The sequence below is a fragment of the Panthera pardus genome, unplaced genomic scaffold (genome assembly GCF_024362965.1).
Source record: "Panthera pardus isolate Hobbes unplaced genomic scaffold, ASM2436296v1 HiC_scaffold_15, whole genome shotgun sequence".
NCBI lineage: Eukaryota > Metazoa > Chordata > Mammalia > Carnivora > Felidae > Panthera > Panthera pardus.
Window position 1 is genome coordinate 9,583,918 of NW_026526710.1, and position 24,299 is coordinate 9,608,216.

Consider the following 24,299-nt stretch of genomic DNA (forward strand, 5'->3'; position numbering starts at 1 on the left):
CTTAAAAAATAACAATATGACAGAGTTCTGGCAAATGAGACGCTGTCTAGGCACAGAAGTCTCTGAGGGCGGTTTTGTTTTCTAGAAGAAAAAGGCAAGGCACCTGAAGAAAGGGTGTTTTCCACTCTGCCCTTCCTTCTTTCTCCTCTTGGGATAAAGACTTTTCCTAGAGATGCAGGAGCCATTTTGTGACCAAGAAGATAAGAACCACCTGCTGAAGATGATAAAGTAGGAAGATACAAAGAGCCTGGATCCATGATGACATTGGTGAGCTGCTTACAGCTCTGGACTCTGCTTATAACATCTTCTTTCTCAATGCCCTGCACTTGTTGCACAAGGTAATTAAGCCCTTAACCTGTTCAAGCCTTTTAAAACTGATATACTCAAAGTCTTCAAAACATGCCTCCAGGGGCACCTGGGTGGCTCAATGGGCTAAGCATCTGACTCTTGATCTCGGCTCAGGTCATGATCTCACCGTTGGTGAGTTGGAGCCTCCAGTCAGGCTCTGCGCTGCCGGCAGAAGTCTGCTTGGGATTCTGTCTCTCCCTCTCTCTCCCTGCCCCTCCTCTGCTCATGCTCGCTCTTTCACTCTCTCAAAAAACAAACAAACAAAAAAACATGCCTTGATGATGAAGTCTAGCCTTTTACAGCCAGGTTCATGGTTGTAATTGTAGGCTCAAATCTAGTCACTCCTAGACCTCTTTCCCATCCAATGCATATAGTACAGTCTAGGTAGTTATTGACTCATGACATGTGTTTCATACCTGTATACCTTTGCTCATGTTCTCTCTGCCTGCAACCCCATCTCCTCCTGTTCTCCAAAGTCCATTACTCTTGACACCCTTACAACTAAAAGGTCCCCAGATCCTTTAAAAAGAATGATTCCATTGTTCTTGAAAGTATATTTCCTTGAAACGTTTAAATACAGAAAAATGCATAAAAGACAGTAAAAGAAAAACATCCCAAATTCCATCATCCAGAAATAAATAAAGAATGTTATTTTACACGTTCTCACACAGGATAATGGATATCTAGAAACAATTTTACATGGGAAGATTATGCATGCTAATTTTAAGAAAATCTGTGAAATTGAGGTATACTTAAATGTAGCAGAATTAGAAAACAATGAAGTAAAGTAATTGCTTAACTTCAGTTATAATTTCTTCACCAATAGTTACCAGTTCTTAAAAAATCCTCTAAAGTTAAGGAAATAAAAAAAAAAGATGACAGAGATTAGAATTACTTTTTTTTAAATTATGCATTTCAACTTAAGAATTATTATCGACCAGCTACTCTGAAAAAGAGGAAAATTAATACACTTATCTTTCTTTCCTACCCCTAGGTTGTTCTGGTTACATTAGTATTTTTACACTGTCAGTGCCTATAGCATTTACATTTTGCTCTTTAACCATATAAATGATTTTACCTTGGTTCTATATTGAAATGGATTCAATGTGAAGGTGACGTTTTAATGTCAGGAAGAAAATGTGAAGAAAAGATGGATTAAGAATATTTAGGAATAAGATAGCCAACTGAGGGCGGGGGGGAAGTTGACTTCCTTACAACAAATTTTTAGATCACCTCTCAAAAGAAGCCCACCATAAACAACACCAAAAGAGGAATAGGGAAAAAATATTTGCAAGACCTACTACAAATTAATAATAATAATAAAGCCCAATGATCAGACAAATGGGTAAAGATTACAAAGAGGAGTTTACAGAAAAGGAAACCAATGGCTTTTCAACATATGAAAGATGCATCAACTTAGCTCATAATGAGAAATACAAATTAAAACTACGAGTTTTTCACTGATCTGAGAGCCAAGTTGAAAATTTGATGGTCCTCCTCTTTGTTAGTGGGACTATAAACTGGTACAACTTCTTTGGAGGACGATTTGTCGGTATCCGTTTAAATTTAAAATCTAGATTCCCTCTGATTAGCAATTCCACTTCCATGATTTTATTCTTTAGATACCCGTATACAGTACACGATGACACATGTACACAAACTCACTGCAGCAGTTTTTAATAGCAAAAGATCGCAAACCCCATAAAGAAGTTGGTTAAAAAAAGCATGGTCGTTCTGAGAATGTGACAGAGCCACTCATAAGAATGAGGTATCCAAAACATACTATAAAGTAAAACAGACAATCAAGTTAGAACAATGTTTAGAGCTAGCTCCTACTGGTGCAAAAATAAAATAAGAATATTTACTTCCATATGCATAAAATATCTCTAGAAAAATATGCACAAGATTGGTGATAGTGGTTGCTGCCTCTAGAGAGGGGCTCAGAATAGGAAGATTTACTTTTCTCACTCTGTCTTCCTAAATTCGTATTACCTACCAATATGAAGAATGTAGTCCCTTTTTTTAAAAAACTTTTTTTTTTTTTTTTTTTTAACATTTACTTATTATTGAGAGACAGAGAGACACAGAGCCTGAGCAGGGGAGGGGCAGAGACAGGGGTAGACATAGAATCTGAAGCAGGCTCCAGGCTCTGAGCTGTCAGCACAGCCGGACACGAACTGAGCCGGGCTCGAACTCACAAACCGTGAGATCATGACCTGAGCCGAAGTCGGACACTGAGCCACCCAGGAGCCCCGAAGAATGTAGTCCCTTTAAACAAGCAAAAGAAATATATAAAAAATTCTGGGGCCAATTTAAATTCAGTGTTTGCTGCCAGTCCTTGTACCAGTTTCTTCAGTTCCTAATTTATTCTTTCTTCCTTTTTCCTTTCCTCCCTCTCTTTCTTTCTTTCTTGTTTTATCACTAGATTGGCTGGATTTTGCTATTGAGCCATTGTTTAAAAAGCTATTAAGAAAAAAAAATTGATTCAATTTGTAAGGCTTGAAAATCTAAGCTGCATTTATAACTGAAGAGCACCTTAGCTAGGACAAAGATCCATCCCAAAATATTTTTTTCAACCTATTTGTATAAGTCTTTCTTTACCCTTGGAGTTCAAGGAATTTTATCAGGTTACTGCAAATCAGTTCCATGGTGTCTTTCTTCAGGCCTCTGCTTAAAAGTCACCTCTCTAGTAAGGCCTTCCCTAACTCCTCATCTAAAAAGTTAGCTCCTGAGACACCTGCGTGGCTCAGTCAGTTAAGTGTCTGACTTCAGCTCAGGTCATAATCTCACGTTTCATGAGTTTGAGCCTCGCATCTGACTCTGCTGACAGTGAGGAGCCTGTTTGGGATTCTCTTTCTCTCCCTCTTTCTCTGCCCCTCCCAGCATCTCTCTTTCTCTTTCTCAAAATAGATAAATTTAGGGGGGAAAAAACCCCACCCAAACATTAGGTCCTGGGGCACCTGGCTGGCTTAGTTGGAAGAGCATGCAACTCTTTAACCTGGGGGTGTGTGTTTGAGCCCCATGTTGTGGGTAGAGTTAATTAAAACAAACAAACAAACAAACAAACAAACCACCAGCTCCTGCTCCAGCTTTATTTTTTCTGCAAAGAATTTACTACACCAACTGATATATATTTACTTTATCATATATTTACTTGTTAGTGTTTGGAACAGTGCTTGGGCATGTAGTAGACAATCAGTAACTGTTGAGTAAATGGTGGGCTTGTTTGATTTGGCCCACCAAATCAAATTAAGATGAAATCAAGTCAAATAAAGATCCAAACAGTTATTGCCAATAAAGTTTTCTTCAGGTATATCTTTAAGTATCTTCTGCTAGATGTGTTTTGCTTTCTTCTTCAGGAGTAATAGGTTGGTATATAATTAGATCTCCTGTCTTCCACAGACGCCATCTTCCTTATAATCATCTTTAGAATTTTTTCCCTTGCATTTAACTTTTATTTCCCTACAACTTTCTATCCTTGGGAATACCCTAAATGGGTTGCTTTACTACATTCGTTTACTGCTTATGATTCTGTGTCTTAATTTTTCTCTTCTGTGTCTTTTCTTACCTCTGCCCACTTGCTTTTTATATCCTTTTGTTGTCTGTGCCCTAAAATTTGTCTTTGAATCCTTGTAGTATCTTCTTCTTTGAGGTGCTTCTCCCCCTTAGTTTTTTTTAGTATTTTTTATTTTTCTTCGCCCCCTTAATTTTAATACGGCCCAAATTATCCTTTTTTTCCCCTTTATGGTAGGGCTTTCTAGGTCCCATTTTTTTTTTTTTTTTAATCTTCACCTACTTCAAAGTAATAAAGATGTTACTTTATTTTGGGTTATCTGGTGTTTTGTTCTGGTTGTCATTTTTCCCTGAAGACATGCGGAGCTGTTGCTGAGACACACAGAGTAGAGCACATGTCTAGAACGCATGATGGCTCTCCACCAAAGGGAATGGGAGTCCTTTGTCCTATTGTTTCTGCCACTGTGTTCCTGTGGGCTGCTATTTACAAGATGAAAACACTTAATTTTCCATGGCAAAATTAGCTGCCTTCAGATCTACCTCTTCAGAAACACTTACAGCCAGAGAAAACAATACGATAATGTTTACAGAGTTGTAAGAAGAAACAAACATAAACCAAGAGTTTGTGACCTACACAAGGTGCTCTTCAATTCTAAAGGCAGCTGACAGTTTTAAGCTTTCAAATTTAGGCAATGTAATCTTTCTGAGTTTTCCTTAAAACCAACCAGCCAACAAAAGAGTTGAAAAATATACGTCCAGAAAGAGGTTAAATAAATCTGGCCCAGTCTGTGCCAAATAAAAGATCTTTATATTGTAAAAGTCTCCACATACTTCACCGATATTGAGGGAACCTACATATAAAGCTTATAATAAAATGTTACATGAAGAGATGCTCAAAACCACGATGCTTAAATCAAATGAATAAAGTTAACATGATACTCTTGTCACCAACATGTATGATGTAAGGTGATATAAATGTATGCTTTGTATATTTATTGTGTATCTTCACTGCCTGATGATTTGTCAACAACCTAACTGAAATCCCAGGGTTGGCATGTGGACCATTGGCAGACTGTCCTGAGAGCACCGTATTAAAGTGCATGCAGATATGAGTCACAGGAACACCCAAGTGATGACCAGAGCAAAGAGAAATACTCTTTGTCATAAGGCAAAAAGAGGGAGGGGGAAGCAGAGAGGATGGAAAAGATTGGGAAAAGACTACCCAGGGGAACGTACAGCACATCCATTGTGATAATCTTGCCGTTTCTATGCCTTGCTGTTATCTCTGGATAAATGACAAGGCGGCATGTTCTAATCTAGTTTGTCATGATGAGGCGCCATAGGAATGATTTACCATATTCCACTACAACATGACTTCAAATCCCCCTTCTCAAATACAAATTTGAAAAATTACCCGTAATAGTTCCGCTGACGTTGGCCTTTCCTGAGGTATTTTCTGCAAGCAGTAATCAACAAATCTCCTAAAGGAGTCTGTCCTGCATGTGCAAATACATTGACAGAAAAGAAAATGAGGGTCTGTGGAATACATGGATTACTTAAAATAATTCTCACTCAAGGGAAAATTTTACATTTTAAGAGCTTTTTAATAAAATATATGGAATATTAGAAGTGGACCATTTTCAAGTTTATAGTATCTAAAAATTCATATTTGGATAATGAATGTGGAGAATTTAAAGTTAGTCAACACATAAACATATCTTAATATATAAGCAAGGTCAAAACATAATTTATATAAGAAAATGAAAAATACTATTATTTACACATATTATAGTTTTGTGCACATTTTTCTTTCCCAAGATAACAACACTCCTAAATCTCAAGTCTATATTCTTCATGGCCAGTTGGCAACCTCTCCAACACCCACCACCTATAACCAGGTAGGAAAATTTGAAGCATAAGGGAAGAGAACTTCGGAATATGCCTTCTGGATGAAAAAACGTTCTTCTCTTGAGAATCCCATTTTGTCCAGTCTCTTTAAAACTGTCCTTCTTCTATAACTCTTGTGGCCCAAACAGTTATCAAAGTGTCATAATTTTCTATATGGAATGATACATCTTCTGATAGTGTATGGTCTGATAGTGATAGTGTATGTTCAACATATTTAAATAGACATATAATAAAAGAAATGACAAGTGGAAAAATAATGACATCAGAGAAGGTACTTTATCTCTGCTGAGAAGTGATAAGAGCTAAGATGATCAATACGAGACTGTCAGGATTTAAAAGACAAGACTTATTAGGAAGATAACAGGGTATGTTCCCTATAGAATTTCAGTTCCTACACGCAGTTTAAGAACACAGTACAAGTGACAGTGAGAAATAAATACATAAAAATGTGTGTGTGTGTGCGTGCATCACCAGTTCACGCCTGTAAAGCACCACTGCACTTCCTCTAACATACAATGAAGGAATGACATGGTTTCTAGGTCAGATGTTTAAAATGTAATGTAATGCGTGCCAAATACATATGGTGATTTCCTTAAGAGATTTAAAATGAGAGCAGAGTCTTACCATTCATTAGACTGTAGCGTTGGGGAGTCATTCTGGGCAATGTGGTATAAGGCACTCATGGCATTCATGTTGAAAAGGGGGGGCTTCCGTTCCGCTGAAAGAAAAGAAACGATAAAGTACTTCTTGAAAGAAATCAGGCAGATAGAGAAATAAGGATCTGTGGGCAAAGCTTTGCTGCTAAATCAACGGCTCGTTACTGTCATCATGCGACATAATCCACTTATTTGAATCTCTAAGGTCAGCCCAGGATAGTCCTTCAGAAGAAGCTGCTGGTCATCTTAATGTACACTGGCAAAGCTCCTAACAAGCCCATTTCAAAAAAGACAAAGAAAAATTTCTTTCTTTTTCACGTATCTTCAAAAGGCTGGTCTTGGCTTGTGTTTCTACAACAGGTATGAACATCTTCGTGTGTATGTATATTGGTTTAAAAATATGTATTTATTGGAAATGAAACCCATAAGGCACAGAAAAATAGAATGAGAAGCATTATTATAGAATGGAACATCTTAAGCATTACTAACATAGCATGTGAGATAAAATAATTCAATTCAATAAACACTGTTTGAAGGCTCATCTGGGCCAAATAAATGATACAGGTGGTGGTGGTGACGGGATACGGGAGGAAGGGGAAGATAAATAATAAGGAAGGTTTGGTTCACTCCCTTTTATTTTTATTTATCTATTTAAAAAATTTTAAGTTTACTTATTTATTTTGAGGGAGAGAGAGAGAGAGAGGACAAAAAAAAAAAAAAAAAACAACACAAGCAGGGGAGGGTCACAAAGAAGCAGAGGCCAAATCCCAAGCAGGCTCCACACCATCAGCGCAGAGCCCGATGTGGGGCCCAAACCGACCAACCATGAGATCATGACCCCAGCCAAGGTCAAGAGTTCGACGCCTGACTGTGCCATCCAGGTGCCCCAAGATTCACCCCCTTTAAAGAGAAACTCAGTGCAATTAGGTATTTGTTAATAGATTTATTCCAACCCAGCCCATCATGGTCTCTTTTTGGGAATTTCTATAGCTCTGTTTTAGTATACTGCCTACTTGGCCTGTGCTCTCTTACTGCACTGACATAAACATACACATCTTTTCTCTCAAGAAACAAAAAATCATTAGCTCTAAGAGGAAGATCTTATAACCCTAATACTCTTTAGCTTTTATTTATTCCTCAAGCAACATGTAATAAAATGTTATTCACATATAAGGTGCTCAGTTTGTTGACCAAAGGAAAGAAACAAGGTTCTAGTTCTGAGCACTTAATTTTATATTAGTTACTAGTTATTATGCCCTAGAAGATAAGTCACAATCTCATTCTACTGTGCTTATCCTAATGGATTCCTTACACAGTCCCCCCCTTGTAATTCATAATCTAATTCTCAAGTTTTATCAGAGTAACTTGGTTTTTAAGCAAAGATTCTTCTATTAACCTCTTTTAAAATGGAAAACAGGGCTTATTCTTTGCAATTCTTTTTTTTTTAATTTTTTTTTTTAACATTTATTTATTTTTGAGACAGAAAGAGAGCATGGACAGGGGAGGGTCAGAGAAAGATGGAGACACAGAATCTGAAACAGGCTCCAGGCTCTGAGCCGTCAGCACAGAACCCGACGCGGGGCTCGAACCCACGGACCGCGAGATCATGACCTGAGCTGAAGTCGGACACTTATCCGACTGAGCCACCCAGGCGCCCCTATTCTTTGCAATTCTAAGAAACAAGAACTTAGGGCAGAAGTAATATGAAAGACATTTTCACTCACAGAAGGATGAACTTGTAAAAAGCCAGGGTGAGAAAACAAAAGAAAGCAACCCCTCCCCCCCAAATTTGGAAAGAACAATGTTAAGAGCAGTAAACTTTAGGGGGCGCCTAGGTGGCTCAGTGGGTTAAGCGCAGGACTTAGGACTTCGGCTCAGGTCATGATCTTGCTTTATGTGAGTTTGAGCCTTGCATTGCGTTCTGTGCTGACAGCTCAGAGCCTGGAACCTGCTTCGGATTCTGTGTCTCCCTCTCTCTCTCTGCCCCTCCCCTGCTCACGTTCTGCCTCTTTCTTTCTCTCAGAAATAAACAAACATTAAAGGCCAGGTGTGTTAAGACTGGACTTGTCCTACAAATGCATTCGTCTCAATTTGGCTATCTCTGGCTATCTCTCTCTAGATTCTGTCTCCTCTCTTTCTGCCCCTCCCCCACTTGCTCGACTGCTCTCTCTCTCAAAAATAAACGTTAAAAAAAAAAAAAAAAAGAGTAGTGAACTTTAAGCCATTAACAGTATTCCCACAGAAGACAACTATGGTTATTCATTCATGATACTTTGGAGGGGCCTCTTACAGTCTTGACTAAATGTTCTCTGATACCTTTAAAATGTGACAGTCTACTATTCTACAAATATTTTTTCTTAACCTCTCAACAGGATACTATACACTCATGAAATAGATACTAGTATTACAGGGGCATGAACTGATAATAAGTAGAAATTTGAAAGTTATAGTGTGGAGGCGCCTAGGTGGCTCAGTCGGTGAAGCGTCCAGCTTCAGCTCAGGTCATGATCTCATAGTTTGTGGATTCCAGCCCTGTGTTGGGCTCTGTGCTGACAGCTCAGAGGCTGCAGCCTGTTTCCGATTCTGCTTCTCCCTCAATCTCTGCCCCTCCCCCGCTCATGGTTTGTCTCTCTCTCTCTCTCTCAAAAATAAACAAACATTAAAAAAAAAAAAGTTGTCGTGTGGACAAATGGATTTGTATCTGTTTCAAATGTACAAGGGTTCAGGTTTAGATTCAGGTTTATTTTTTTTATTTTTCAGCAGGGACACGCTGGAAAGCTTGGCCTTCTGCCAACTTCAAGTATTTAAAGTCAGGTGGAACTAGGAACTCATCGTGTAACCATCAATGATTTCCCATCATTCTTAGGACAAAGTCCGGATCCTTAAACCATAGCCAGTTTACCTTTATCAACATGACCGTAGATGAGGTGCCTAAGTGGCTCAGTCGGTGAAGCATCTGACTTCAGCTCAGGTCATGATCTCACAGTTTGTGAGTTCAAGCCCCATGTCAGGCTCTGTACTGACAGCTTGGAGCCTGGAGCCTGCCTTGGATTCTTTGTCTCTCTCTCTCTCTCTCTCTCTCTCTCTCTCTCTATGCCCCTCCCGTTTGTTCTCTGTCTCTCTCAAAAATAAACAAACATTAAAAAAATTAAACAAACATTAAAAAAATTAAACAAACATGACCCTGGCGACCTCTAGCATTTCATTCTGAGAAGTAATGCCTCCACCCTCTTCTTTTGCTTCACTGAGAGAACCAATTTTAGAACCTTTCACACATACTGCCTCCTCTGTCTGGACTCCCCTCTCACTTTCATTCCCTCAACTTTATCTGGTTAATTGTTGCCAACCTTTCAGACTTCACCTTAAATATAACTGCATTTTGCATTCATTTCATAAATATTTATTCAGGGGTTATTATATGCTTGTAATAAGCACTTCCTCAGGGAAGCCTTCTCTGACTTCTCAGACTATTAGATTCTGTTACTGCAAATTATGTTTTTCCTTTCTCCTATGGACCACAACCATAATTATTTGTGTAATTCTTTACGTAATGTGGGTCCTTTCTGCTAAGCTTCATGAGGACAAGGACAATGTCTACTATATTCATCTTCGCATTCCCACTGCTAAGCATAGCACCTGGTATCTATTTTTGGTGGTTCAAAAATACCCATAGAATAAATAAATGAAGGTAAGGCAAATTAAAGCAAGGAAGAAACTTTGTCAGCAAATAATCTTGGGCAGCAAGAAGTCACAAAAATGACTGAGGAGCGACTAAGTCTTGGGGCTTCCATCAGATGCTATGTGATGGCTTCATTCACTGCCAGAAGGATAGGAACCTTCTCACTAAATGGCAAAAGATATAAAATTCAAGCTGCTAAGAAGAACACTGAATTGCACAGGAGAAACAGCCAGGAAGGGGGACTAAAGAAAGAACAGGAATCTGGAAAGAGGATGAAGGAACAAAAAACAACAACAAAACCCAATTCAACAGTGACAAGAAAGGCAGTAGCTTGGAAATGAAGAGGGAATGGTGAGGCCATAAGTAGTCAGCACTCCACTGTGAACAACACAAGACAACAGCCAGCCACACAATGGTAGAATAGCTTTAGTAGTTAGAAGCACATGACCACAGGTACTCTAAACACACAACATAGTTCTATGGTCTGAGAAGCATTTGCTAAATACTACTTTCAAATAGCCTCAGCTATGCTCAAGTCCTTTGCTAGATGTGCTACATAAATCCTCTGGGCCTTGGTGACAGGATTCATTGCTAAGCCAGCATACTATAGAGCAAGGGTTGGGAAACTATGGCCTGCGGGCCAGATTCACCTAGAAGACTGTTTACGTAGTTTTATTGAACTACACCCACATTCATTTATAAACATATTGTCTATGGCTGTTATTATGCTCAACAGCAGAGTTGAGTTGTTATGACAGGGAATGTATGGTTTGCAAAGCCTAAAACACTTATTATCTGGTCCTCTACACAAAGTTTGTCAACCCCTTACTATAGAATATAATAGTCTGTATACGATCTTCCACATAAGCAGCAAAATAGGAATTAGGAGTGCTTTTGAAGCCACCTTGTGATATGTAATTCATATCTTCTCAAAAGAAGGGAGGAGGGTGGAATCCTAAAAAAGGTGTATTAACTAAAAGAAAAAAATAATGATTTCTATTTAAAGACAATGGTCAAGTTTTTGTGGCAACAGGTTTCTTACAAACCAATGTGCCTGAAAAACATAATAATTAGTGATAACAATAGTTACTACCACTTACTGAACCCCTACTACATGTCAGGCACTCATTGCTGTCGGTCGTAATTCTCACGATAGCTCGGCAAGGTAAGCATGATCATTCCAAGCATTATTTTCCAACTAAATACACTGAGGTTCAGCTAGTCTGAATAATGAAACTAAGTCACATAGTAAGTGGCTAAATTGGGATTTCAACCCACCTTGTAAGAATCCAAGAAATGTGTTATTTTCACTAGGTCTCAGTGTCTTTTTGACAACCTGGTGCATTTTATGATAGATTGTACTGGGATTAAAAAAAAAAAAAAGGTGGGAGGGGTCCTGGCTGGCTTGGTCAGAGGAGTCTGTGGCTCTCAATCTCAAAGTTGTGAGTTCAAGCCCGACACTGGGTGTGAAGATTACTTAAAAATGGATAAACTTAACTAAATAAATAAACTTTAAAATGAAAAAAAAAAAAGCAGCAGCAACAGCTTCAGAAGAGTAAATATGCCTGCCTTCCCCTAACAGCCATCACAACATTCATTTATTAACAGATAAACAATGAGTGGCTAACATGGAAGAAGAAAAGTCCAGGCAAAAAACCTACATAAAGGCATGTTTTGGGGTTTTGTTTTGTTTTGTTTTCCTGGAGAATTCATTTCTGAGCACAATAAATGCCCTGACGAGGCTAATGGACCATTTGCCAGCTTCTATCATAACCTCTATAGGTAAACTAAGTTAAGCATCTGTAGGTTAAACAAATGAACATCATATTAACCTCTCTTGAAATAATCTTGAAAAATAAAATTTTTGCTGACTGGCCAATTTCAGTGTCCAAGGTTTTCAGAAGATTCTTGCATGTAACTAGTTCTCTCAGTGGAAAATTAATTTAGCAAAAGATAATTTATAGAATAGGCTTCACCACTATGGAACTGTAGAGCTTGATCCAGGAAAAAGGGACAGTGCCGGTAACATTATCATCTTCCTCCTTTGTGATGTTACCCTAGCAATTTAAATTACAAATTAGGGAGCTTTTAAAAAAAATGCAGTATTATAGAAGTAATGTCATAAGGAAAGGGTACAACATTATCCACAAGTTTCAAGGTAATTTCAATATTAAAAGTACAATTTAAAGTATTGCAAACATACAGAAAACTTGGAAAAATCATTAACTTCCAGTTTTATATGCAGCAGTTTGGTCTTTTTTTTTTTTTTCATGTAAAAAAATACTCTTCTTTTATATATGCATTAACAAGATTAATGCTAAGGAGATATATAGCAAAGCTGTCAAAAAGGTACTTGAATGGTCTATTGCACTAGCAATATAATACATTTTGAATAATTGTTGATAAGTTAAATGTCCTTGGTAACAATTTTACTTAATGAATATTAACTGAGCAGGTACTACCATTTTTCTCTGAATCTAAGATGCTACTGACTATAAAATATACACTGTTTTATGTATAACTTGGGGGAAAATGCTGCCAATTATAATTATAAAATGCGATTGCCTGTAAAATAACCACCAGTTTCAAAGAGATGTTAAAATGTCAATTAAAATCTTGGATGAAATATGACATATATTATGATTGTGTTGATAATGGCCAACATTTATTGAGTACAGTATATAGAGATTATAATAAGAAGAACTTTAAATTCAGATTTTCATTTAATCCAGACAATTCTAGTAAGGTAGGAGATCTTATTACACAAATTTCATAGAGAGTTCAAACAATTTGACCAAAGTCACGCAACTAAGAAATGGCAGAGCTAGAATTAGAACTCAAGTTTGTCTGACCAAAGTCTATGCTTGTAAGTGTAGTTCATTTTATAAAAGGCAATCAGAGTTAGGCTGATACAGAGACAGTGTTTTCATACATACTTTAATTCATTTTTATAAAAAAATAAAATCAAAAATTAAGCACAAACCAGGGCCTCTCTCAAGAGAGGAAGTACTAGAAGCATCTCCTGGGATGACTCTTTGTTTCACCCGGTGTGAACTTGTGTTTGAAACTTCAGCCATTACTACATCTACATAGTACAAAAACTGATGTAATGGTGATCTTGAATTATCATAAAAGGGTATATTCTGTTTGCTTTATTTAAGAAGGCTGGAAAGGGTAGAATCTATACCACATTTAGAAAGGTTATGGTAAGAAAAAAAATTGTAAAAACAATGGGTGGACGCTAATAAGCTGTGAAATTCAACTTGGGTAGTACATCCTCTTAAATTTTCATAACTGAGAAGATGCTGCTACGGTTTCAGTGTTTTTAAGTATAATTTTGGTTCACTTTGGAATATAAATGACAAACAAAGGAATAATCCTACGTACGAATGCCATTAGCTGTTATTGAGCATTTGCTATGTGCCAGGCATTATGCTAAACACTTTACATGTGTTATTTTACTGAAGTCCAGCAACATCTATTGATAAATATTGTTATTTTCACTTACATGAGAAACTGAGGCTCAAGGAAGTTAAGAAAGCTGTTCAGGCTCTCACGCTCAGGATGAACATGTTATTTATGCAACTCCAAAAGGTGTCACTCACATCCTAGACTATGTGAATGCCCGCTGGTGTTATGTGTAGCCACATGGGGTGGTCCTGCCCACTAAGTGTTGGTGAAGCCAAAATTCAAATCCAGGGTGTCTAATTTTGAAATTTACTCTATACTGCTAACTCCATGCTAGGCAGAGGGTAGGGTTGTTGTTGTTGTTTAATCAAAGGAATTTAATTTCTCGTTTGTAAGAAGTTAAATTCTTTAATATTTCAATGTAAAAACATGCAGATTATGACACCTACCACTTAGATTTATCAGTATTTTGCCATATTTGTTTTTTTCTTCCAAAGAAAGTAAGTAAGAAAGTAGATATATCTTTATTCTCCCTCCTCCTACCAGAGAATTTTCTATTCTGAAGTTACATTTTACATCTATGTTCTTATGTTTTATTAGTATATGTATACTAATACACACTCATAAACAATATAAAGTGTTTATAAAACTTTCATAATTGGCATCATACTGTACCTATACTTCTGCAACTTTGTTAAATATTCAATGTTATGATTTTGAGATTTATCTATGATGATACATGTAGATCCAGTTCATCCTTAACTGTGATAGAGCATTCCATGATTAATTTATCCATTCCTCACTGGGTAAGAATTCAGGTTGTGTCAACATTTTCTAGCTTCTACACCAGCTTGCATTATCGTACACATTTCCAGTGCACGTGCGTAAATATTTATTTAAGGAATATGCTTAGAAGTGAAATGTTGGGTCACTGAGACTGCCCCTCATCAACTTTACTAGATGTTGCCAATTTATACTCCAAAGTCATTATACCAATTTACATTTCTACCAATAGTGTGTGCGTTGCTGTTTCCTTAGCAGCTTCCCCAAATTTATTATCCTCAGACTCAAGAACTTTTGCCAGTCTGATAAATGTGAAAGGGTTTTAACTTGCATCTCCCTTATTACTAGTGAGTCTCAGTACCTTTGAAGGTTTGATGTCCATTTAGATTTCCTTTTCAATGAACTGGCTGATTATGTTCTTTGCCCATTTTTCTACTGGCTGTTTGTCCTTATATTTATTCATTTATTTTATGTTTATTAATTTTTGAGAGAGAGAGGGAGGGGGAGAGAGACACAAGAGGATCTGAAATGGGCTCTCAGCTGACAGCAGAGAGCCTGATGCAGGGCTTGAACTCACAAACTGTGAGGTCATAACCTGAGCTGAAGTAAGATGCTTCACTGACTGAGCCACCCAGGTGCCCCTCTTTTTATTTTTGATAAAGAAATGTGATAAAGAAATTATAAGAGGTCTTTATATGTTCTGGACCAATACTCTGTTGGTTAGATATGTTTTAACTACTTTCTATTAGCCTCTGGCTTGTCTTTTCATTTTTGTACCTTACATAGCTTTGTATTTCAAAGTACTAAAAGTTATCATATTTGTCACTGTTTTCAAAATACTTTTAGAAAAATTATTCCCACACCCATAAAGGTGTATACTCCTATAGTAACAACAGTAACAATAATTACATTTATATAGTGCTTATTTAAATTTTTTTTTTTACATTTATTTATTTTTGAGAGACAGAGACAGAGCATGAGCAGGGGAGGGGCAGAGGGAGAGGGAGACACAGAATCAGAAGCAGGCTCCAGGCTCTGAGCTGTCAGCACAGAACCCGATGCGGGGCTCGAACCCACGAACCGTGAGATCATGACCTGAGCCGAAGTTGGACGCCCAACCGACTGAGCCAGCCAGGCGCCCCTAGATAGTGCTTATTATATGACATGCCATGTTTTAAGTATTTCACGTATCTATACTTTTTGAGTATAGTTGACATACTAATTTATATAATTAGGTTTTATTGTCTGTTCTATTGGATATTAGTCTCTCCCTACATTGACACTGTATTGATTTAATTATGATGGTATGGATTTTGGCACAGTGATTTTTCTGTCCAAATTCTACTTCTTCAAAATTGTCTAGGCTAGTTTTGGCCCTATGACTTTTAGGACTACTTTGTCAAGTTCTACATACTATTGTTAGAAGTGCATCAGGTGTCCCATTTAAAGTATGCATATATTTCTGAGTCCCCCGCCCCCATCATTGTGAATAAATTAGGTTAATTTCCCTTTCAGTGGAAGAGAGAATAACACAATATTAGAATGTAGAGAAGAAATATATTTCCTCAATATCCTTTAACAGAGGACCAAATTGATTATGGTATATCCTTAATAGTGGAGTAAGATGATACAGTGAAAAATGAAAAACAGGTTTAAGTTACTAACATAAAACAGATCTCCAAGATGTCGTTAAGTGAAAAATCAAAGTACCACTCATATGTTAATTTGGGTGGGAAAAGGAATATAATAGATGTATATCTATATTTGTTTGTACATTTGTAAAGAAACTCTGGAAAGATATACAAGAAATTAGTAACGGTGTCCCGTGTGTACTGGCAGAGGTGGGAAAGGAAATGGGGAAATAGGGCCAGAGGTTGAAGAAGTTCTTTCACTTCATGTCTTTATATATTTTTTGATTTACAAACCATGTGAATATTACGTATTTTTTCAAAATTAAGTACATATTCTCTCTTCCATGATTCAGTTTTTAAAAAAAATTAATATTTCCTTAAGGTAAAAAAAAGAGACAAGTCATGTATATTTATCATATGTTTCTTTGTTCAAGGAAGGGGTCAATGAAGCAGTTGGGACACGGAATACCAAGTATCTCAAGTTGTCTTCACAAGCCAAACATTTTAGGAAAAATAAAACTATAGTCTGAGAATCAAACTGGAACTCAGAAATTCTTACAGGATCAATTTGGATACCAGAATGGAGGAAAATAACCAAAACCAAAAACCAAAACAAAACAAAACTCGATGAAGAAATTTTTAAAAACAAATGTTAAAAAAGTAAAGGTATTTATATAAATTTTAAATTAAAAAAATCTAGATAAAGTCAGTCTTGTGCTGGAGCCAGCTCTCACTGGGCTCCCGAAGGTCAAATGGGCATACCTTTCTCTAACTCCACAGTAACCCAATCTCCCCCTCCCCCACCACCTGAGAACCACTGGTTAAATCTGCCAGTATAGGACAGCAACATGCAGAAGAATGAAACTAGACCACTTTCTTGCACCATTCACAAAAATTAACTCAAAATGGATAAAGGACTTGAATGTGAGACAGGAAACCATCAAAACCCTAGAGGAGAAAACAGGAAGAGACTTCTCTGACCTCAGCCACAGCAATTTCTTACTTGACACATCCCCAAAGGCAAGGGAATTAAAAGCAAAAATGAATTATTGGGACCTCATGAAGATAAAAAACTTTTGCACAGCAAAGGAAACAATCAACAAAACTAAAAGGCAACCAACGGAATGGGAAAAGATATTTGCAAATGATATATCAGACAAAGGGCTAGTATCCAAAATCTATAAAGAGCTCACCCAACTCCACACCCGAAAAACAAATAATCCAGTGAAGAAATGGGCGGAAAACATGAATAGACACTTCTCTAAAGAAGACATCCGGATGGCCAACAGGCACATGAAAAGATGCTCAATGTCGCTCCTCATCAGGGAAATACAAATTAAAACCACACTCAGATATCACCTCAAGCCAGTCCGAGTGGCCAAAATGAACAAATCAGGATACTACAGATGCTGGAGAGGATGTGGAGAAACGGGAACCCTCTTGCACTGTTGGTGGGAATGCAAACTGGTGCAGCCACTCTGGAAAACAGTGTGGAGGTTCCTCAAAAAATTAAAAATAGACCTACCCTATGACCCAGCAGTAGCACTGCTAGGAATTTACCCAAGGGATACAGGAGTACTGATGCATAGGGGCACTTGTACCCCAATGTTTATAGCAGCACTCTCAACAATAGCCAAATTGTGGAAAAAGCCTAAATGTCCATCAACTGATGAATGGATAACGAAACTGTGGTTTATATACACAATGGAGTACTACGTGGCAATGAGAAAGAATGAAATATGGCCCTTTGTAGCAACGTGGATGGAACTGGAGAGTGTGATGCTAAGTGAAATAAGCCATACAGAGAAAGACAGATACGGTATGTTTTCACTCTTATGTGGATCCTGAGAAACGTAACAGAAACCCATGGGGGAGGGGAAGGAAAAAAAAAGAAAAAAAAGAGGTTAGAGTGGGAGAGAGAGCCAAAGCATAAGAGACTCTTAAAAACTGAGAACAAACTGAGGGTTGATGGGGGATGGGAGGGAGGGAAGGGTAGGTGATGGGCATTGAAGAGGGCATCTTTTGGGATGAGCACTGGGTGTTGTATGGAAACTAATGTGACAATAAATTTCATACAATAAAAAAAATAAAAAAATAAATAAATAAATTTGCCAGTATACCTTTGGATAAGGGTGACTTTAAGATACACTAAAGTTCAAAATACACAATCAGAAAAATAAGAATCTGTGGCATGTTAGACAATTTTAGATAAATGGATAAATGCAACAATGTTTGGGGAACGACTTTAAAGCCGAGGGCATCTGAGTTTCTAACTTCTATCTAACATGAAGTCTCTGAGGTTGCTCTTTAAATGGGTCAAATATAGATTTTATAGTCAGATCTTTGATAAGCCTGCTATTACTTTTTTAGATTTCCTCTTTACAAGTTGGACTGTAAATTACTACTGGGAAGGAGGACATAAATTATCATTCATGATATGGAGAATGGATATTTTTCAAATATTAACACTTATTACTATTGTATATGCCCACATTTGTTACTTGCTATGTATGCTCAAACTCTTTTATTTATTTGTTTATTTATTTATGTATTTATTTTTTAATTAAATTTTTTTGAGGTTTATCTTTGAAAGAGAGACAGAGCATGAGTGCAAGAGGGGCAGAAAGAGAGGGAGACACAGAATTCAAAGCAGGCTCCAAGCTCTGAGCTGTCAGCACAGAGCCAGGACTCGAATTCATGAACCGCAAGATCATGACCTGAACCAAAGTTGGTTAACCAACTGAGCCACCCAGGCATCCCTCAAACTCTTTTAAGTTAGTAATAAAATGTAGCAGAGAGAAAGCAATCTTCTGATGTTATACAAAAGCATAGGAAAAAATATAACAATTCACAGTGCCTGGCCCACATATAACAGTAGCCTATTAAATTATACATAGATGGATGAATGAATTCATAATCATAATCAGGAGTGTTTCTCAAAAGTATAATACAAACAACTCTTTTACTCACCCAATTCAATACAGGTGATTCCAAGTGACCAAATATCAACTTTCCCATCATACTGTCCTTCGTCCATAGCTAAGATCACCTCTGGAGCCATCCTGCCAATTGCAATGTGCAAAATTCATATTGCAAATTAAAAACAAAATTCGTCTAATAAAGTGAAACAGCTGTTTGAGCATATTCTAAAGTTTTATCTGATAAGGATATTATTTCCTTACACAAATCATTGGGAAAAATGCTGTTCAAAATATAGCCAATATCCTCAATGATTTACATGAAACAACACATTATTTTTAAAAAATCCTGGTTCCACCATTAACTATCATTTTATCTCAGCAAAATTACATAACCTTCCTGTATATCACTTTTTCCATCTGTAATGTGGAGAGAATTCTAGTAGCTACCTCAGAAAGATTTGTAAAGGATTAATATGTATGAAACACTAAAAGAAATAACTATAGACAACAGGAAAAATACTTATGGAGCTATTTAAAACAATATAATCAGCTATTTCAAAGATACTACAATGTAGAAAATAAACAAACAGGCTATGGTAATGGATACTGTTTGTCCATAATGGATTTTCATAGGAGGGGAGGGGCCTTATCAGTTTAATATGCTTTGTTTTCTGTTAGTGTAAGTGGCTGCTTAGTAAATGCTACTTGATGATCATTGACAGAAAAAAAATTCAAATAGTAGCTAACTTTTTTTAGTAGGTAAGTAATTATCCAGGGATATAAGTCATTCTCCAAGGTACAATGAAATTCCAATGTATCTGTGTAAGGAAGAAAAGGAATCTTGAATAGATGGGGGTGAAATTTTAAGTCAGAATGACAAGTTAGGTAAAGTTTCAGGAAACTTAACAAAGTTCTTTAGAGATGTTGGATAGAAATGGGCAGAAGACATGTCTTCTTTCCAAAGACCTTTCTTTGGCTAATAGATGGCTAACAGACACCATGAAAAGATGCTCAACATCACTCATCATCAACATCATTCATCATCAGATCAAACCTACAATGAGATACCACCTCACATCTGTCAGAATGGCTAACGTTAACACCTCAGGAAATAACAGATGTTGGTGAGGATGCAGAGAAAGGGGAACACTTTGGCACTGTTGGTGGGAATGCAAACTGGTGCAGCCACTCTGCAACACAGTATGGAGGCTCCTCAAAAAACTAAAAATAGAACTACCCTATGACCCAGCAGCCGCACTATTAGGTATTTATCCAAAGGATACAAAAATGCTGATTCAAAGGGGTACATGCACCCCAGTGTTTATACCAGCACTATCAACGGCCAAATTATGGAAAGAGCCCAAATGTCCATGAATGGATAAAGAAGATATGGTGTATATATATATATATACAATGGAATATTACTTGGGGATTAAAAAGAATGAAATCTTGCCATCTGCAGCAACATGGATGGAACTACAGGGTATTAGGCCAAGCGAAATAAGTCAGTCAGGGAAAGACAAATATCACGTGACTTCACTCATGTGGAATTTAAGAAACAAAACAGATCAACATCGGGGAAGAGAAGGAAAAATAAGATAAAAAGAGAGAGAGAGACAAATCATAACAGATTCTTAAATACAGAGAACAAACTGAGGGTTGCTGGAGGGGAGGAGAGTGGGGGGATGGGCTAAATATGATGGGCATTAAGGAGGGCACTTGCTGGGATGAATCACTGGGTTCTACTCCTGAAACCGATACTACACCATATGTTAGCTAACTTGAATTTAAATAAATTAATTCAAAACAAAACAAAAACAAGAACCTGGATTTCTTTCATTAGAAAGTAATATTTCTACTTATTGGCTAGTTAGAGGTTAAAGAGAATACCTTGTCCTTGTCTAGACATTCTGCCTCAAGAGAAAAGTTCAAAAGAAACTTAAATGAAATCTAAAACCTGAGCTTGGTCAATGAGTTGATAATCCTGCTCAGTTTACACCCAGTGACATCAACCTTATTTGAACAAGTTAAAGTCACTGGAAATTTTATACTAAGAGTGTTTCTTTTTTTGCTAGTGAGTTTTCTATCCTTCTTTAATGAAATCTCATTTGGGGCACATGGTGAGACATTGTCAAAAAACCAAACCAAAACAAACCAGTGCTATGAGTCCATCTTGTTCATGTATGCACGTTTTAAAATTCTAGTTTTAAAATTCTACATACCAGTAAGGTGTGCCCACAAAGGAGTTGGCAGGAGAGGCCATTGAGGCAGATCCAAAGTCAGCTAGTTTCACCTGACCTGGCTCTGTTAGAAGAATATTTCCAGCTTTAATATCCCTATAGGAAAAAATGAGAGGGTTAGAAAATTACTTTTCAACTCTGATTATGGAATACATCAGAGCATGCAATTAATAAGACAAAAAGTTTATTTAAAAAAAGCTTGCTCAGATTGCCAGAAGGGGATTTAGTAATTATTGCATGTTATAAGGGGGCCCAGATTCCTGGGTATACTTACAGGTAGGTCATAGTAATTACTAAAAGGTAGAGCTTTCTTTAGAGGGAGGGAATGCAAAGAGAAAAGGCAGACATGGCAGACAAGGAAATCCATTCAATTACTACACTCAAAAAAGCATATTCTCAGATGCTGATCCAGTGGTCAACGGTATTCCTTATGCTGGGAAAATTGGCACCATTTGTAACTGCCTTTTTTTTTTTTTTCCAAATTACATAAGGTTTTTAGAGTCTAAACAAACCTTCAATAACTCTTTAATCTACCTACCAATAAACCTCAACTACACACATACCTTTTCTTTCTTGCCTGTGACCCTTTCTCTCTGCCTTAATTGTAACTGCAACTCTAAGGCATTTGAGGGTACATGTTATATAGAAGGTGTTATTTTAAAAATAACACTGTACAGTAAAAAGAAGACCCTGAAAGATCAAAACAAACAAGGATTAGGGATTAGGAAATTGCATTTCTATTGTATTATGACAAAGAATCGCAAGTGGTTATTACTAAATCTATTAGATATTTTACGCAGCAAAAAGCTTTTGAAATATGATTTAAAAAATTCATTGTTTAGGATGATAATTTAGAATGAAAACATGTGGATGTACTCTCTATTCTCTTCAAAAAAAAAGCATGAGGTGTAATGACTATTAGGAACCAAGAGTTATAAATCAATGGGCCGTGGAAAGACAAAGCAGAGAGAATGAGGAAAACTTATGTCAAGGTGAAAATGATAAGGTTCAAATGTTTGAAAACAATGTCTCCAAAAATCTTCTCTTGAAAATTCAGTTTCTTTACTCACGATGACATTAGACGTTGGCAGAGAAAACTAAAAAAACATTATTTCTCTAACAGCAGAAAAATATCTTTTCTCTATTACTTTCAGTTAGAACACTGACTTGTCTTTTAAAGTTTATTTATTTTTGAGAGATAGAGACAGAGCATGAGGGGAGGGGCAGAGAGAGAGGGAGACACAGAATCTGAAGCAGGCTCCAGGCTCTACGCTGTCAGCACAGAGCCTGACACAGGGCTCGAACTCAAGAACTATAAGATCATGACCTGAGCCAACATTGGAGGCTCTTAACCGACTGGACCACACAGGTGCTCCTGACTTGTCTTTAAATCAAAATAATAAAAAAATCTGAGACATGGTATTTAAACAGGAAGCATATTTTAAAGGGCTTTTTTGTTTTTTCAACTTCTTTTATATATTAAAGAAGATAAAGTATAATATAAAATAAGACATTAAATTAATGTGCAGATTTTGATAACACAGGCACACACACACACACAAAAAAATGAACCATGGCTTTAAATGGGAACCGGCAAAATCACATATAGACAAGTTGGCATTCGGTAATGACATTTTGGTACCAAAGATATATATTAAAAACATTTTTTTTGGTCAAATCCATGGATGTGATGGCTAAATCTATTTCACCAATATTTTTTAGGTGTGGTTAAGCTCATTCTTTGCTTCTAAAAATAAGCCAACTTCATAGCAGGGATTTTGGTCTGCCTATGTTGAGGAAGTTCTGCTTTTGTGGTACCAGTAACTGGTAACGGCTACTCTAGGGTGATTAAAACAGGCAAAAGGGGAACCTATGATGTAATAGTCTCATTTCTTCCTAGTAAATGGCAAAGCGTTTTCTTTTGCTTTTGAGCCATCTGAGATTCTTTACACCTACCTCATATTCCACTACTTCTTCCACTTTTCATTAAAGTAACTGTACTAGAAATTCTTTACTGAGAGAAGGAAAGATTAAGAACAACATCTTTAGTTAGGAGAAGTTAGTGGCAGGAAGTACAATGGAGGGAGGACAGTGGGGTTGTGGTAGAGAAAATACAAGGTAGAGGAAAGCCTTGGATTAAGAGTTAGGAAATCTGAGCTTCATTCTTTATTGTATAAAACCTGTGAAACTATGGGCAGTTATTTAAATCTCTCAGAGTTACAGTTTCTGCCAAGGTAAAGACTATAATATCTTCCTACATATCTATATGGAGTATCGAAATGCACAATATTTTAAAGTGATGAAACAGCACATAATTATTTAAGATTGAGTTGTTAATTTGCAATAGGAAAAGGAGAAGGAAGGGCCCCTGGGTGGCTCATTGGGTTAATCGTCTGAGTCTTGGTTTTGGCTCAGGTCATGATCTTACAGTTTGTGAGTTTGAGTCCTGCATTGGGGCACTGGGAGTGAAGAGGCTGCTTAGGATTCATATTCTCTCTCTCTCTCTCCCCTCTTCTCTGCCCCTCCCCCACTCTCTCTTAAAATATAAATAAAGGAAGGGAGGAAGGGAGGAAGGAAGGAGGGAAACAAACTCAGGTAGGAAATAAATATATGCAAGGAAGGCTAATTTTTTTTCTTGGCATAGTCTCAAACAATTGCTGTGCCCTTCCTCAAATTTTCCCCCAACATCCTGCCTGGAGAACAGTTAATTATAGAACAGAGGTGAGGCAAGTCTTTGGGTAAACCTGGGAGAGACCCAGAGATAGAAGCTAAATTCTGGCAACTTCTCACATCCAGAAGCAGCAGCAATCTCTTTGCTTCCTATAAACCCACAGACACCCTACAAAGTGGAGCATGCGCTCATTTTCAAGATTCCCTGAACAGGCAGTCCTGTAACTGGTCTCCAATCTTACCTATGAATCAGTGCATGAGAATGCAGGTAGGCCAGCCCCTGCAAGGCACCATGAGTAATGGCAGCGATTTCCACTTCTTGAAGTGGTTTCTTATGAACTGAGGAAGGAAAGAAAAATTTAGAAGCAGTAATGAGTTTCATTCTTCTTAGTATCTTGTACTCTCAAATGACAATTTAGGAACACATTCACCTAAATATACGGGATATATATTCCCTATAGAACTGCAGTAAGTAATTGGATAACAGGAAACCCAAGTACAAAAACAAACAAATGAACTGCTTAAAATAAAATAAAAAGAAG

At 37.1% G+C, this 24,299-nt stretch overlaps 1 protein-coding gene across 3 annotated transcripts in view; it reads right to left on the reverse strand.

Annotated features, from left to right (window-relative positions):
• Positions 1-24,299, reverse strand: part of TAOK3 (TAO kinase 3) — a 177,824-nt gene that overhangs the window by 50,925 nt on the left and 102,600 nt on the right. For all 3 annotated transcript variants that reach the window (XM_019467317.2, XM_019467320.2, XM_019467318.2), the window contains exons 7-11: positions 24,000-24,096; positions 21,070-21,183; positions 18,897-18,988; positions 6,394-6,487; positions 5,276-5,357 (exon numbers count right to left, since the gene is read on the reverse strand). In XM_019467317.2, coding sequence (XP_019322862.2) covers positions 5,276-5,357; positions 6,394-6,487; positions 18,897-18,988; positions 21,070-21,183; positions 24,000-24,096 — 479 coding nt within the window. The remainder of the gene's footprint in view (positions 1-5,275; positions 5,358-6,393; positions 6,488-18,896; positions 18,989-21,069; positions 21,184-23,999; positions 24,097-24,299) is intronic.